This window comes from Lithobates pipiens, unplaced genomic scaffold (assembly GCF_037356315.1).
Source record: "Lithobates pipiens isolate NorthernLeopardFrog02 unplaced genomic scaffold, aLitPip1_a1.2 Scaffold_25, whole genome shotgun sequence".
Classification (NCBI taxonomy): domain Eukaryota; kingdom Metazoa; phylum Chordata; class Amphibia; order Anura; family Ranidae; genus Lithobates; species Lithobates pipiens.
The window spans coordinates 173965524-173980220 of record NW_027507787.1 but is presented as its reverse complement, the minus strand read 5'-3'; the positions used below and the strand labels follow the sequence as shown (position 1 = coordinate 173980220).

General features: G+C 41.9%; 1 protein-coding gene across 4 annotated transcripts in view; it reads left to right on the top strand.

The window, feature by feature from the left end:
* Positions 1-14141, top strand: part of CEP55 (centrosomal protein 55) — a 46458-nt gene extending 32317 nt beyond the window's left edge. For all 4 annotated transcript variants that reach the window (XM_077455199.1, XM_077455198.1, XM_077455197.1 and 1 more), the window contains 3 exons: positions 2897-2968; positions 11303-11428; positions 12998-14141. In XM_077455199.1, the coding sequence (XP_077311325.1) occupies positions 2897-2968; positions 11303-11428; positions 12998-13198 (399 nt within the window). In that variant the 3' untranslated portion in view covers positions 13199-14141. The remainder of the gene's footprint in view (positions 1-2896; positions 2969-11302; positions 11429-12997) is intronic.
* Positions 14142-14697: the final 556 nt, after the last annotated feature.

The following is a 14697-nucleotide window of genomic DNA, read 5'->3' as shown; positions in this document are numbered from 1 at the left end:
CTAACCCTGCAGGAATTTGAGTGGCTGTTGAACCTAAAGAAGTCGGTTCTTGTGTCGGCTCAGCGTCTGGAGTACCTATGCTTACTGCTGGACTCTGTGGAAGCGAGAGTGTTTCTCCCTTCAGACAAACTGCAGACTCTGAGCTGCGGTGAAGCTGTTGATGAACCGCAGGTGGTCGTCGCTGTGCTTCTGCATGCAAGTCCTGGTCCTCCATGGTGGCCTCCTTTTTTGAGCTGGTACCGTACGCCCAGTTTCACACCAGAGTCTTGCAGAAGGAGATATTGACAAAATGGGACAAATATCCGTTTATCCCTGGTTCGGCAGATTCGGATGAGCTAGTCAGTCAGGGACTCCCTGCTCTGGTGGCTGAGATCCCTGGCGCTTTGGTCCGGGAAGTCGTTCTTACCTCTGCATTGGACAATGATCACAACGGACGCTGGCCTGACCAGCTGGGCTGCAGTGCTGGGAGTACAGTCGACCCAGGGTCTCTGGTCGGGGGAGGAATCCAAGTTGCAAATCAATGTGCTCGAGCTCCAAGCGATCAGGCTATGCCTCTCCACGTGGTCGATGAGACTAAGAGGACGTCCGATCAGGATTCAGTCAGACAACGCCACGGCGGTGGCATGCCAACCATCAAGGAGTAACAAGAAGCTCAGCTGCAGCACAGGAGGTCACTCACATCCTTCGGTGGGCAGAGAGACATGTTCCTGCCCTGTCAGCCATTTACATCCGGGAGTAGAAAACTGGCAGGCGGACTATCTAAGTCACCAGATGCTGGACCCAGGAGAATGGTCGTTGCATCCGGAGGTGTTCAGGCTTCTGTGCCTGTGGTGGGGCACACCAGACGTGGATCTCCTGGCCTCCCGACTCAACCAGAAGGTGCTGAGGTTCGTATCCGGGACAAGAGATCCTTGGGCGGACGCGCCAGACACGTTGGTGGCTCCATGGGCTCAGTACCAACTGATCTACAACTTTCCTCCGCTAAAACTGTTACCACGTCTGCTCCGCAGAGTGGAGGCCAAGGGGATTCCAGTGATACTGATTGCCCCAGATTGGCCTCGGAGTCCCTGGTATGCCGACCTAGTACGCCTGGTTGCGGACGCTCCCTGGCGGCTACCGATGCAAGAATACCTTTTTGTCTCAAAGTCCGATTCTCCATCCTACTTTACCATTGCTGGTTTTAACGGCATGGCTGTTGAGAGTCAGGTGCTAAGGAACCGAGGGCTGCCTGACTCGTGATTTCAACTATGTTGAGGGAATGGAAATCTTCTTCTCAGAAGATATACTATCGTACATGGACGGCCTATATCTCCATGTGTGAGGAGATGGGGTGGTGTCCGCACACCTATTCCGTTTCCAGGATCCTGCTGTTCCTACAGCGAGGAGTAGACCAGAAGCTGACTTTAAGCACCATTTAAGGGACAGTTATCAGCCTTGGCTGTCTTTTTCCAATGATCCCTGGCTTCTCACTCTCTAGTGAGCACCTTTTGTACAAGGGGTCTGGCATTTAGTCCCTCCGGTGCGTCCACCCTTGCCCCCGTGGGATCTGAACCGGGTGTTATTTGCGCTTCAGAAACCGCTGTTTGATATTAGGGAAATTCCCTTGTTGACTCTTTCTCAGAAAGTAGTTTTCTTAGTTAATCGGCCAGGAGGGTTTCGGAACTGGTGGCCTTGTCTTGCAAGTCGCCCTATCTTATCCTCAAGGATAAGGTGGTGTTGCGTCCGCAACCTTCTTTTTTACCATAGGTGTTTTCGGCTTTTCACATCAATGAAGACTTTGTATTACCATCTCTGCGTCCTAAACTGACACATCTTAAGGAGGTGGCCCTCCGTTCCCTGGATGTGGTCCAGGCTCTAAGGGTGTATCTGTCTGCCACGGCTCCCTTCCGGAAGTCAGACTCTGTTTAGTTTCGGTAGCTGGTTCGAAAAAAGGGGTGGCGGTCTTGTTGCCCACCATTTCCAGGTGGATCAGACAGATTGTGGTCCAGGTTTACACCTTGAAGGGGCAGATGCCCCCCTTTCCTGTCACGGCCCATTCCACCAGGGCAATTGGGACATCTTGGGCTTTCCGACATCAAGCGTCAGTCGCTCAAGTGTGTAAGGCGGCAACTTGGTCGTCCGTTCACACCTTTACAAAGTGGATGTAAGCGCATCGTCTGATGCCTGCTTTGGCTGCAAAATTGCAAATTTACACTATTTCTTCTGTTAAGAAAAAGTTACCTTTTGAATATTGATGCACCTTTGCTGCATTTGTTGCCCGCAAGTTCTGATGTAGTTAGTTCAGATGGTGACTCCCCTGCTAGGGAGCACCGCTGGTTGTGGGTGAAGTTGTGTTGCTGTCCCTGTCTTCCCCCCCCCCCGTTATGACACTGCTTGGGGAGGTCCCTATGATTAAGATTACTGGAGCTGTGTGCATCAATGAAACGAAAGAGAAGATAGGATTTTTGTACTCATCATAAAATCCTTTTCTCTGAAGTTCATTGACGGACACAGAGCACCCCTCCTATTTTGTTTACGTTATACTGCTTGTTGATGTACTGAGCTGCAGGAGGCAGGCTGAGGGGTTGTTAACAGAGGGAGCGCCCCCTGGGCAGAACTGTAAAGTTCTGTTTTTCAAATGTATTACATGTTCTACCTAGTCTGCTCCTGAAGGTGGTGTAATAACCCCTACGGTCAAGATTGCTGGAGCTGTGTCCGCCAATGAACTTCAGAGAGAAGGATTTTACGGTGAGTATAAAAATCCTATTTTTACACCTATAGCAACAGATTTAGTTTTTCATGATGCGGCCAGGCCAAATAGCACCTATAATATAATATTATTTTTTTTAATTTTTTTTGTCACAACTATGAGCATTTAATTAACTAACAAAGACTTTTTATTTTTCAAATTATCTAGATTGAGAAGATGCAGAACTCACTGTTGAGGAAGCAAGAGGACCAGCAGAATATGGCTGCTTTGGAGCAGCAGGTAAATGATTATTCTGTTTCTTTGAATAAATGTTTACATTCTGTGTCTGTAATGCACAGGCTCCTGTAGACTCTTCCATGGACCTTCTGATTTGGAGCTGGAGGGAGTACACCATGGACTTATAAGTGCCGTGGCATCACAGCACTTGTTTATGGAGATCTATGCTGTATTGGCACATGGGGCTAGTAGTCTTTCAATTCACAGATCCGCATGAATGGATCTGTGATGACATGGCTGTGTGGGCAGAAAGTGTATGGGGAGAAGAACCCACAATTCAGGTAAGTGTGTGGAGGACGGGAAGCTGTGGAAAGTGACCCTGCTTTATGTTGCACCCTAAATATGAGTGACCATGTGAGTGAGAAAGATGGACTATAATTTGAAACTGCGGAAAGAAGAGAGCAGTCAGTGCTCAGAATTATCCGTGTGTGTGTGTATGTATGTATGTATATAGCTCTTAATATTATACATAGTGCCCAGTATAAAATGCACCCCAAACGATTTGTCAGAAAACCTTTCACTTTCCTTTCAGAATCAACATTTTCTATGGGACACTATATACTACAAAATGCTCCCACAAATGTGGGCCATTGATTTCAACCAAGATTTGTTAAGCTCTTGCCGACCGCCAGCAGTCGTTTGGCAGCAAAATGGCTCCCCCTGCGTGAATCGCCGTAGCTGTTCGGCGGGCGCTTTAAGGGGTATACGAGACACTCACCGAGTCTGACAAGCCGATGCGCGTGGCCACGATGTCTGTCAGGCACCCGCGATCGCTCCTGACAGTGTATGTATGTAGAGATATTGTGTGTGTGTGTGTAACACACTGAGGGAACACATTTACCCTTGATCGCCCCCTAGTGTTAATACCTTCCCTGCCAGTGACATTTATACAGTGTTCAGTGGCAATTTTTTAGCTCTGATCTCTGTATAAATGTCAATGGTCCCAAAAAAGTGTAAAGTGTCCAATCTGTCAGCCACAATGTCGCAGTCCCAATAAAAACGAGTAAAGTCCTAAACCTATCCCTTATTTTGTAGATGCGCTAACTTTTGCGCAAACCAATCAATATACACTTGCTGCAAATTATTTTATTTAAAGTGGCGTAGTGAAAAAAATGGCCCGGTCATGAAGGGGGTAAATTGTTCCGAGCTTTATTATCCTGCTGATAGTAAAGATGTCAGCTTGTCTGTTTTCAGCTTCACATTTGTGGAAACATTCGGCATTGACAACTACAGTTTTTTCATCTTTTTTTCCTCCAGTATAAATCTGCTGCATGAAATATTTAATTACACCTTAAAAAAATAAAATAAAAATTGTTCCGAGCTTTAAGGGGTTAACCCCTTAATGACAGTGCAAATTTTTTTTTCTTATTTTTTTTTTTTTTTTTTGTGATTTCGGCACTGCATTGCTTTAACTGACAATTGTGCGGTCGTATGACACTACCCAAACAAAATTTGATGTGGCCCCCCCCCCCCCCACAAATGGAGATTTATTTTGGTGGTATTTGGTCGCCTCTGCATTATTTTTTTTTTTTTTTCTATAAACAAAAAAGAACGACAATTTTGAAAAAAAAGCTATATATTTTACTTTTTGCTATAATAAATTAATAAATATACCCCCCCAAAAAAAGTATATGTATGTATACATATACACAGGATCGGACACTTTTTGACATTTTGGGACCACTGACCTTTACTGATACAACAATCGGTGCTAAAAATAGCCACCGATTTTACTGTGTAAATGTCACTGACAGGGACATTTGTACTCAAACACTAGGGGGGCGATCAAGGGGTTAAATGTGTTCCCTCAGCATGTTCTAACTGTAGGGGGATAGGCTACCTGGGACATGACAGAGATCACTGTTCCCGATGATGGTGAGCAGTATATCCCTGTCACTAGGCAAAACAGGGCAATGCCTTGATAGGCATTTCCCCGTTCTGCTCCTCGTCTTGAGCGCGGGCCACTGGTGGACATAGAGTCCGAAGGGACGTACGGGTATGCCCTTTCAGCGGTCAGAAAGATGTTAATTTGCACACTATTTTTCCTCACAAATTCATTGAAGACCATGTTGCACATATGAATACACCCCAATAAAAGTCCTAGGAGGAAAGCTAAATCTTAAACAAAATGCTAATTAACAAGAATTGATCTACAGGCTAATTATTCATGAAACGGGTGTCCAGCAGACAGTTTGACTATAAAAGGGTGTTACTTAATGCGTTTAACACCCCCCCCCCCCCCCCCAAAAATGTGATCCTGCTCCTTTAACCCTTTCATGACTAAGCCTATTTTTGGCATTTGGTGTTTACAAGTTAAAATCCATATTTTTTGCTAGAAAATTACTTGGAACCCCCAAACATTATATATATTTTTTTAACAGAGACTGTAGAGAATAAAACGGCGATTGTTGCAATATTTTATGTCACACAGTATTTGCGCAGCGGTGTTTTAAATGCAACTTTTTGGGAAAAGGGACACTTTCATTAATTAAAAAAAAAAAAAAAAAAAACAGTAAAATTATCCCATGTCACACTTTATAATTGCACGCACTTGTGGATTGACGACAAAGTACGGTACCTAAAAATCTCAATAGGCGACGCTTTAAACATTGCTTACAGTTACCAGGTTAGCGTTACAGAGGAGGTCTAGTGCTAGAATTATTGCTCTCGCTCTGACGATCGCGGCGATACCTCACATGTGTGATTTGAACACCGTTTACATACGCGGGCACAACTTCCATATGCGTTTTCTTTGCTTCGCGAGCTTGCGGGGACGGCGGGCGCTTTAAAACATTTTTTTTTATTTATTTTAAAATGACTAAATTGTTTAAAAAAAAAAAAAATAATTTGATCACTTTTATTGCTGTCGCAAGGAATGTAAACATCCCTTGTGACAGTAATAGGCGGTGACAGGTACTCTTTATGGAGGGATCGGGGGTCTAAAAGATTGCCGAAAACGGCGATTCTGAATACCGGATATTTTTTTTTAAAACCGGCGCCATTGGCAGCCGAGTAAACGGGAAGTGACGTCATGACGTCGCTTCCGTGTTTACTATGAGGAGACTGGAACGAAGCAGATTATGGCTTCGTTCCAGTTCCTCCCCAGCGGCCGGAGGCATCGCACAAGGAATCGGTGCTCCCGATCGAGCGGGAGCACCGGTAACAGCGGCGGGAGGGGGGGACGTCCCCTCCCGCTCCTCCGGCATAACAGCCGAGTGGCTTTTAGCCGCATCGGTTGTTATGGCTGGATAGCCAATCGCCCGCTGAACAAAACGGTACCGGGATGATGCCTGCAGGTGCGGGCATCATCCCGGTATACCCCCCGGAAGCAGAGTACGCACATCTGCGTACGCTCGGCGGGAAGGGGTTAATCACTTGACCACTGGGCACTTAAACCCTCTTAATAACCAGACCAATTTTCAGCTTTCGGTCTCTCACATTTTGAACGACAATTACTCCGCCATGCAACACTGTACCCATATGAAATTTTTGTCCTTTTTTTTTTTTTTTTTTTTTTTTTTTTTTTTTTTTTCAAATGAAGCTTTCTTTTGGTGGTATTTAATCACCGCTGGGTTTATTTTTTTTTGTGCTATAAAAGAAAAAAAGACTGAAAATTCTGTAAAAGAAAACAAAATTTTTTTTAAAAAATTCTTCGTTTCAGTTATAAAATTTAGCAGATTAAATTTTGGGCAAAATTTATGAAGAAAAATTACTGTACTACTACATATCTTTGGTAAACATAAGTACAAATTAGTGTATATTATTTGGTCTTTGTGAATGTGTGAGACTTTTACCCAGCGTGGCCACATACAGAGGCCCAACATGCTGGGAGCGCCATCAGCCGTTCTGGAGCACCCAGGACAATTCTGACATTTCTCTCCTACATGTAAAAATTATTTATTTGCTAGAAAATTACATAGCACCCCAAAACATTGTGTGTTTTTTTTTTTTTTTGTTTTTTTTTGTTTTTTAGCAAAGACCCTAGAGAATACATTGGTGGTCGTTGCAACTTTTTATTTTGCACGGTATTTGCACAGCAATTTTTCGAACGTGTTTTTCTTGGGGAAAAAAAAGTTTTTGTGCTTAAAAACAAAACAAAACCGTAAACTTAGCCCAATGTTTTTGCATAATATAAAAGATGAAGTTGCGCCAAGTAAATGGATACCCAACATGTCACCCTTCAATATTGCACACGCTCGTGGAATGGCGCCAAACGTCGCTACTTAAAAATCCCCATAGGCGACGATTTAAATTTTTTTACTAGTTACATGTTTTGCGTTAGAGGAGGTCTAGGGCCAAAATTATTGCTCTTGCTCTAACGTTCGCAGCGATACCTCACGTGTGTAGTTTGAATACAGTTTTCATATGTGGACGGGACTTAAGTTTAGAGGTCGACCGATATATCGGCCGATATTTGCCGTTTTTTTAAATCATTGGCTGATTGTGCTGATAAAAAGCCGATTTAGAACTGCAGTGAGACTTTGAAATGACTTCTGTAATAGAAGTCAGTGTAAGTTGCCATAGAAACGTCTTCCTCCTCTCTGGGCAGTCTGCCAAGAAAAGAACAGAAAGATACAATGTTTACACTTCAATGAATGAATGAAGTCATCTGTGTGTAGAAGTTCTCAGTTTAACCATTTAAAGACTAAATCTTTTCTGACACTTGTTGCTTACAAGTAAAAATCCTATATTTTCTGCCAGAAAATCACTTGGACCCCCCAAAAATTATATATATTCTTTTAGCAGAGATCCTAGGGAATAAAAATAGCAGTTGTTGCAATATTTTATGTCACACGGCATTTGCACAGAGGTCTTTCAAATGCATTTTTTTGGGAAAAAAATACACCATTTAAAAAATAAAAAAAAAAACAGTAAAGTTAGCCCATTTTTTTTTTTTTTTTTTTTTTTCGTCCAAAAGTTTTGACTACCTGTTTTTATTTAATATATAGGGTTTTTTTTTTAAATCTAAATCATACATACAAGTAAACTGATTGGAGGTTTGTTTTGTTTAATAAATGTTTAAATGTAAGAAATTTTCTGTATCACTTATGAAGGCTGCTTTCACACTGGAGCGGGCAGGCGTTGATGGTAAAACGCAAGTTTTAGCGGCTCTTTACCATCATTTTAGCGGTGCTATTTGGCTGCTAGTGGGGCACATATAACCCAGCTAGCAGCCAAGGAAGAGGTTAAATGCGCCAATGAAGCACTGCTGCCAAATCGCATTGCATGCGCTTCGGCAGTGGTGCCCATTCATATCAATGGGCAGGAGTGGTGGAGGAGCGGTATACACCACTCCAAACGTGCTGCTTGCAGGACTTTTTTTTTTAAGATCCTGCCAGCGCTTCGCCTCAGTGTGAAAGCACACTCTTTCACACAGACTGCAGGGGAGCCATTTTGCAGGCACTTTACAGGCGCTATTTTTAGCCCAAAAGCGCCTGAAAAACGCCCCAGTGTGAAAGGTGTGTTAGATCAAGGGGATTAAAAAAAAATAATAATAAATAAGGAAAAAAAAATAAATAAAATAAAATCAGCCTAACATATCGGCCCAAAAAAATCGGCATCATATATCGGCTATCGGCCGCCATGATTTCTAAATATCAGCATCGGCCAGAGAAAAACCCATATCGGTCGACCTCTACTTACGTTTGCGAGCACATGGGGACAGAGGCACTTTAAAAAAAAATATATATATATATATTTTTTTTTTTTTTTTTTTTTTTATTGTTCATTTTACTTTTAGTTTGACACTTTTTTTTCCCCCAAAAATAAATTTTTTGATCACTTTTATTCCTATTACAAGGAATGTAAACATCCCTTGTAATAGGAATATAGCATGACAGGTCCCCCTTACAGTGAGATATGGGGTCAATAAGACCCCACATCTCACCTCTAGGCTGGGAAGCCTGAAATAAAAAAAAAAAAAAAGTTTTTGGCTTTGATCATATTGGCGAGTCGGTAGAAGCACCGGAGGGTGGCGGGAGGGGGGGACGTCCCCTCTCTCCTCCTGTAAGAACGATCAAGCAGCGGAACAGCCGCTATGATCGTTCTTATGGTGTAGAATATCTCCGGCTGAAAAAGCTCATATCTGTGTGTGTGTGTGTTCGGCCCCCTTGAACTTTTTAACCTTTTGCCACATTTCAGGCTTCAAACATAAAGATATAAAACAATATATTTTTTTTATTTTTTTTTTGTGTGAAGAATCACCAACAAGTGGGACACAATTGTGAAGTGGAACGAAATCTATTGGATAATTTAAACTTTTTTTAGCAAATAAAAAAACTGAAAAGTGGTGTGTGCAAAATTATTCGGCCCCTTTACTTTCAGTGCAGCAAACTCACTCCAGAAGTTCAGCGAGGATCTCTGAATGATCCAATGTTGTCCTAAATGACTGATGGTGATAAATAGAATCCACCTGTGTGTAATCAAGTCTCTGTATAAATGCACCTGCTCTGTGATAGTCTCAGGGTTCTGTTGAAAGCGCAGAGAGCATCATGAAGACCAAGGAACACACCAGGCAGGTCCGGAATACTGTCGTGGAGAAGTTTAAAGCCGGATTTGGATACAAAAAGATTTCCCAAGCTTTAAACATCCCAAGAAGCACTGTGCAAGCGATCATTTTGAAATGGAAGGAGTATCAGACCACTGCAAATCTACCAAGACCTGGCCGTCCCTCTAAACTTTCAGCTCAGACAAGGAGAAGACTGATCAGAGATGCAGCCAAGAGGCCCATGATCACTCTGGATGAACTACAGAGAACTACAGCTGAGGTGGGAGAGTCTGTCCATAGGATAACAATCAGTCGTACGCTGCACAAATCTGGCCTTTATGGAAGAGTGGCAAGAAGAAAGCCATTTCTCAAAGATATATCCATAAAAAGTCTCGTCTAAAGTTTGCCACAAGCCACCTGGGAGACACACCAAACATGTGGAAGAAGGTGCTCTGGTCAGATGAAACCAAAATCCAACTTTTTGCCCACAATGCAAAACGATATGTTTGGCGTAAAAGCAACACAGCTCATCACCCTCAACACACCATCCCCACTGTCAAACATGGTGGTGGCAGCATCATGGTTTGGGCCTGCTTTTCTTCAGCAGGGACAGGGAAGATGGTTAAAATTGAGGGGAAGATGGATGCAGCCAAATACAGGACCATTCTGGATGAAAACCTGTTGGAGTCTGCAAAAGACCTGAAACTGGGACGGAGATTTATCTTCCAACAAGACAATGATCCCAAACATACAGCAAAATCTACAAAGGAATGGTTCACAAATAAACGTATCCAGGTGTTAGAATGGCCAAGTCAAAGTCCAGACCTGAATCCAATCGAGAATCTGTGGAAAGAGCTGAAAACTGCTGTTCACAAACTCTCTCCATCCAACCTCACTGAGCTCGAGTTGTTTTGCAAGGAAGAATGGGCAAGAATTTCAGTCTCTCGATGTGCAAAACTGATAGAGACATACCCCAAGCGACTTGCAGCTGTAATCGCAGCAAAAGGTGGCTCTACAAAGTATTAACGCAAGGGGGCCGAATAATTTTGCACACCCCACTTTTCATTTTTTTTATTAGTTAAAAAAGTTTCAAAAATCCAATAGATTTCGTTCCACTTCACAATTGTGTCCGACTTGTTGGTGATTCTTCACAAAAAATAAATTTTTTATATCTTTATGTTTTGAAGCCTGAAAAGTTCAAGGGGGCCGAATACTTTCGCAAGGCACTGTGTGTGCATGTATGTGTGTGTGTGTATGTATGTATGTATGTATGTATGTATGTATGTATGTATGTGTGTGTATTGAGACTGCTCAATTTTGGTTTCCTTTATAAAAGCCCATGTCATTCTAGTTTTAAAATTAAAACTTTTGCTTGGATGAACCTTTCATCTATCGTGTTGATTATTCACATGGATGCCTAAAGCCAAACTTCACATATGATCTTTATTGCATAAGTACATTGGTGCATCTAAGTATGCTTTTTATGAGAGGTTTAGGTTATGTATGCATAAACCCCATTTTTTGTTTTGTTTACCATGTTAGGAGACATTGGTTTATTGTAGATGAAAAATAAAGGCATCCTTTAATGGCTAACATTTTTACAGCACCGAATTTTGCAACACTGAGACTCCTTGGCGTCTTGGTACTTTTTAAAGCTTTGCAGTAGACTAATGTTAGTTGGCATTAGTGTGTGTTTTGCGATCACACGTTTTAAAATTCAAATTTACCATTTTATACCTATATATCTATCTTGCTGTACATGTTGCCAAAATCTTTGTTTCTTAGTGTGTGAATTATAACCTCATTCATTTTTTATTTTTGTTTGTCTCCATTGTTTCTTGTGTGATTAGATCCAGAGGTGCACCGCTGACTTGGAAAATGAGAAGATTGACAGGCATAACGTTCAGCACCAACTGTATAAAGTTCTAAAGGAACTGCGTAAGACTCAGGACCAGATAACTAAGCTGGAGCCGGGGGTAAGCCTAGATTCTTTTTAGGTTCTTATTTCTATCATAAACCTACAACTAAAACACAACTGCCAGCCTGGTCTACAGGTGCCGTATTGGTTTTTAACAATATACCCACCCCTAAGATTCAGCTAAGATGTTTTTAAGTAGTCTTTTCAAAGTTGGTTAAAACATCAACTGAAAGCTTAAACTGAAAAATATGGCTTTAGCAGACCTTACAGGGTAAGTTCACCTTTACAGGTGAATTACATTGGACCCCCTCCTCATCTTCGAGTGATGTTTGGTGGCAGGAGGGTGTAATGTGCAGAGACCTCTTTATTTTTAAGTCCCCTAAAGCTGCCTAAAAATATGTATTGTAAATATCTAGTCTAAGTCAAAATCTCATGAAGCTCTCCAGGTTCTCCCAAATGCCACAACTGGCTGTTGTCAGAGAAACAATCAGTTGGGCAAATTAGGAGACCTGTCCCAGAACAAGGGCAACTGTGTACGGTTATAGATTGCCCTGCATGTCATTAGATAGCCATCTATTGTTTATATGCATGCTAAAGCTGCCCATACATGGTTTTAGTTTTTGTTCATTCAGCCAGCTGGCTGAAGGGAAAAACTGAACAGATTCCCCCATTCACACATTCAATGTGGACACAGGAATCCTCCCTGCTGTGTCATTGTATTCTGAAAACAGAGCAACTCCCCCCTGCTACCAGAAAACACAGATCAGCGCTGCAGCCTATTGGCTACAGCCCTGATCGAATTGAAAATTTTACACCAGTCTCATCCCAATCGACTTCTCACAAATGGTAATGGCAATACATGGTTTGAAATTCGTCCCAATCATCAGACACCAGACGAATTTTGATCCATGTAAGGCCAGCTTAAAGCGGAGTTCCGCCTAAAGAAAAATAATTAAGTCAGCAGCTACAAATACTGCAGCTGCTGCCTTTTAAAATAAGGACACTTGTCTGTCCAGGGTGCCTGCGATTTCCTCACCTGAAGCCAATTCATCCCTCAGCTCCGGGTGGAGGCGCCGGCATTGCTAGTAAGGAAATTTAGGAAGTGAAGCCTTATGGCATCACAGCCTGGTTCCCTACTGCGCATCCAGAACTTGTTCTGAGTGGTCCCTGCTGTTTTCTGGGACCTGTATGTCTCCCAGAACATAGCGGGGGGAGGGGGTGAGGCAAATGGCGTAGATTGTCACGGATACGAAGTGGGAGCAAATACCTGGATTAGACGGGCATCTGCTCCCCCCTGAAGGTGCCAAATGTGACAGCGGAGGTGGGGGAGGAATCCAGGCGTTCTATTTTTGGATGGAACTCTGCTTTAAGGTGGGTTGGCAATCTAGGTGACTGTGACCTTTCTGGTAATGGGTAATAAACAGCCTTACTACTTTATATTTAAGATAAAATTTAATGTCTAATTATTGACTGCAATGGGCAGCAAACATAAGCAGTCTATATTGCCTGTTTCTGGTAATTCCATCAAACACTCTGAGATGTGCAGGAGATTTACATTTTCACAGAACGCTTTTAGCAGACGTTAACAAATCTTAATCTATCGTTTTGTTTTTTTGGTCTCTCATAGAAACGTGACTTTTATTTTGTCGATACATCTAACAATTTCGTATCTGAGTTTGACAAACTGTCCACGAGAGAGAAATACCCGTCTCCGAAACCCAAAAATCTCCTTGATGAAAGTTTTCTAGAGTGCCCGCGATGTCAAGCCATGTACCCCACCAGCCAGCACCGCAAACTCCTTTCACACATTGACATTTGTACCAGCTGAGCAACTGACTGATGCTTTCCATCTCTGTCAAAGGGGATTGGTAGTAATGCACTCCTTTTTATTCATATAACGGTCATTTTTTTGTACTTGTGTGTTTTTTTTTTTTTTTTCTTTTTTTTTTTGTATTTACTACGGTCATCAGACTTTCTGCCCATTCCGCAAATCTTTATGCTAATGAACAAAGTCCACACAATGGAGATTTGGCAAGTCTCATACTGTGTATACCTGCATACATTCTATTGTGTGTTTTACTTGCTTACTCTTGACATGTAACTTATTGAGCTGACTGTACAGGAATCAGCCTTTACTCCTATCATATTGTTTTATTTTCATCTGTAATGGAATGGGTGGGTTTTTAATCCAGTTACAAATGCATTTACTATCACGGTTGTGAACCTAGATTAAAGAGCTGTAAAGTATTAGCCAGCTCACTGCACTGCCAACTTTGGGTTTCAGCTCTAAAACACTCCAGGAATATCTAGGAGTGGAGTTGACATTCCAGCAGAGCAGCCGCTGAGATAACATAATTTACTGCATGAGCTGACTGTAGATGTGGCAGCCATGTGCGTTGCAGTCCACTGGTGCCCATAGTCGTGAGAGTCACTGGTCATTGGCTGACGATCATCTTACGCCAATCATTTCTTGGTCAGTCTGTGCAAAAGGATAGGCTTGTACAGAAAGAACTGTAAGGCCTCTTGCATACTGCTGCCTGAAAACGCTCAGTTTTCAAGCAGGCATCATTATTTTTATATATTATTATTTTTTTTTCTGATTTAAAATGCAGCCTATCGTTTTCATTGTGCCTGTGCACACAGGCCCCTAAATGGGCTCTGCGTATTGATCAGTAAAAAAAGCAATGGAAATCCTGAGTTGCTGGTCAGTATTTTGCGTGCATACTCGTAAATATGTGCGAATGCCACATGTAACTATACTTAAAAAAAAAAAAAAAAAAAAAAAAAAAATTGTAATTCTCTTTATTTTGTAATCATGTACAAAATATAAAGAGAATTAATTTTTTTTTTTTTTTTTTTTTTAACATTAACACTCTCTTTAAGTATAGTTACATAAGCTGAAATCCGTTATTAGAGGCAAGAAATTTTTAGGATCCATTTTAAGCATTGAATTACACTGCTAAAACTCCATTGTGATTTCTAGCACAAATTGCTTGTGACTTTTGTGCAACATTCGAGTGTATGGGACTCTAAGGCACATCAAAGTAGCGAAGGAGCCTTTTTAAAAGTCGCATTGATTTGATTGGAACAGCCGCCATTGAAATTAATGTTTTCACTTGTCATGTAACTTTATGTGTCTGTGTAGAGAGGTTATCAATTCTTTCTTATATTATTAGATTAAAGAACTGACAGGCCCCGAAGCTGCGTTCACCATTGTTGGGATGAGTTATCAGGGTTAGACGCTATTATTATTTGTAAATGTTAAGTGTAGAAAATGATTGTGTTCTTGTGGTGCACTGATTTTAGAAAGGGAACTCCACACTGGTT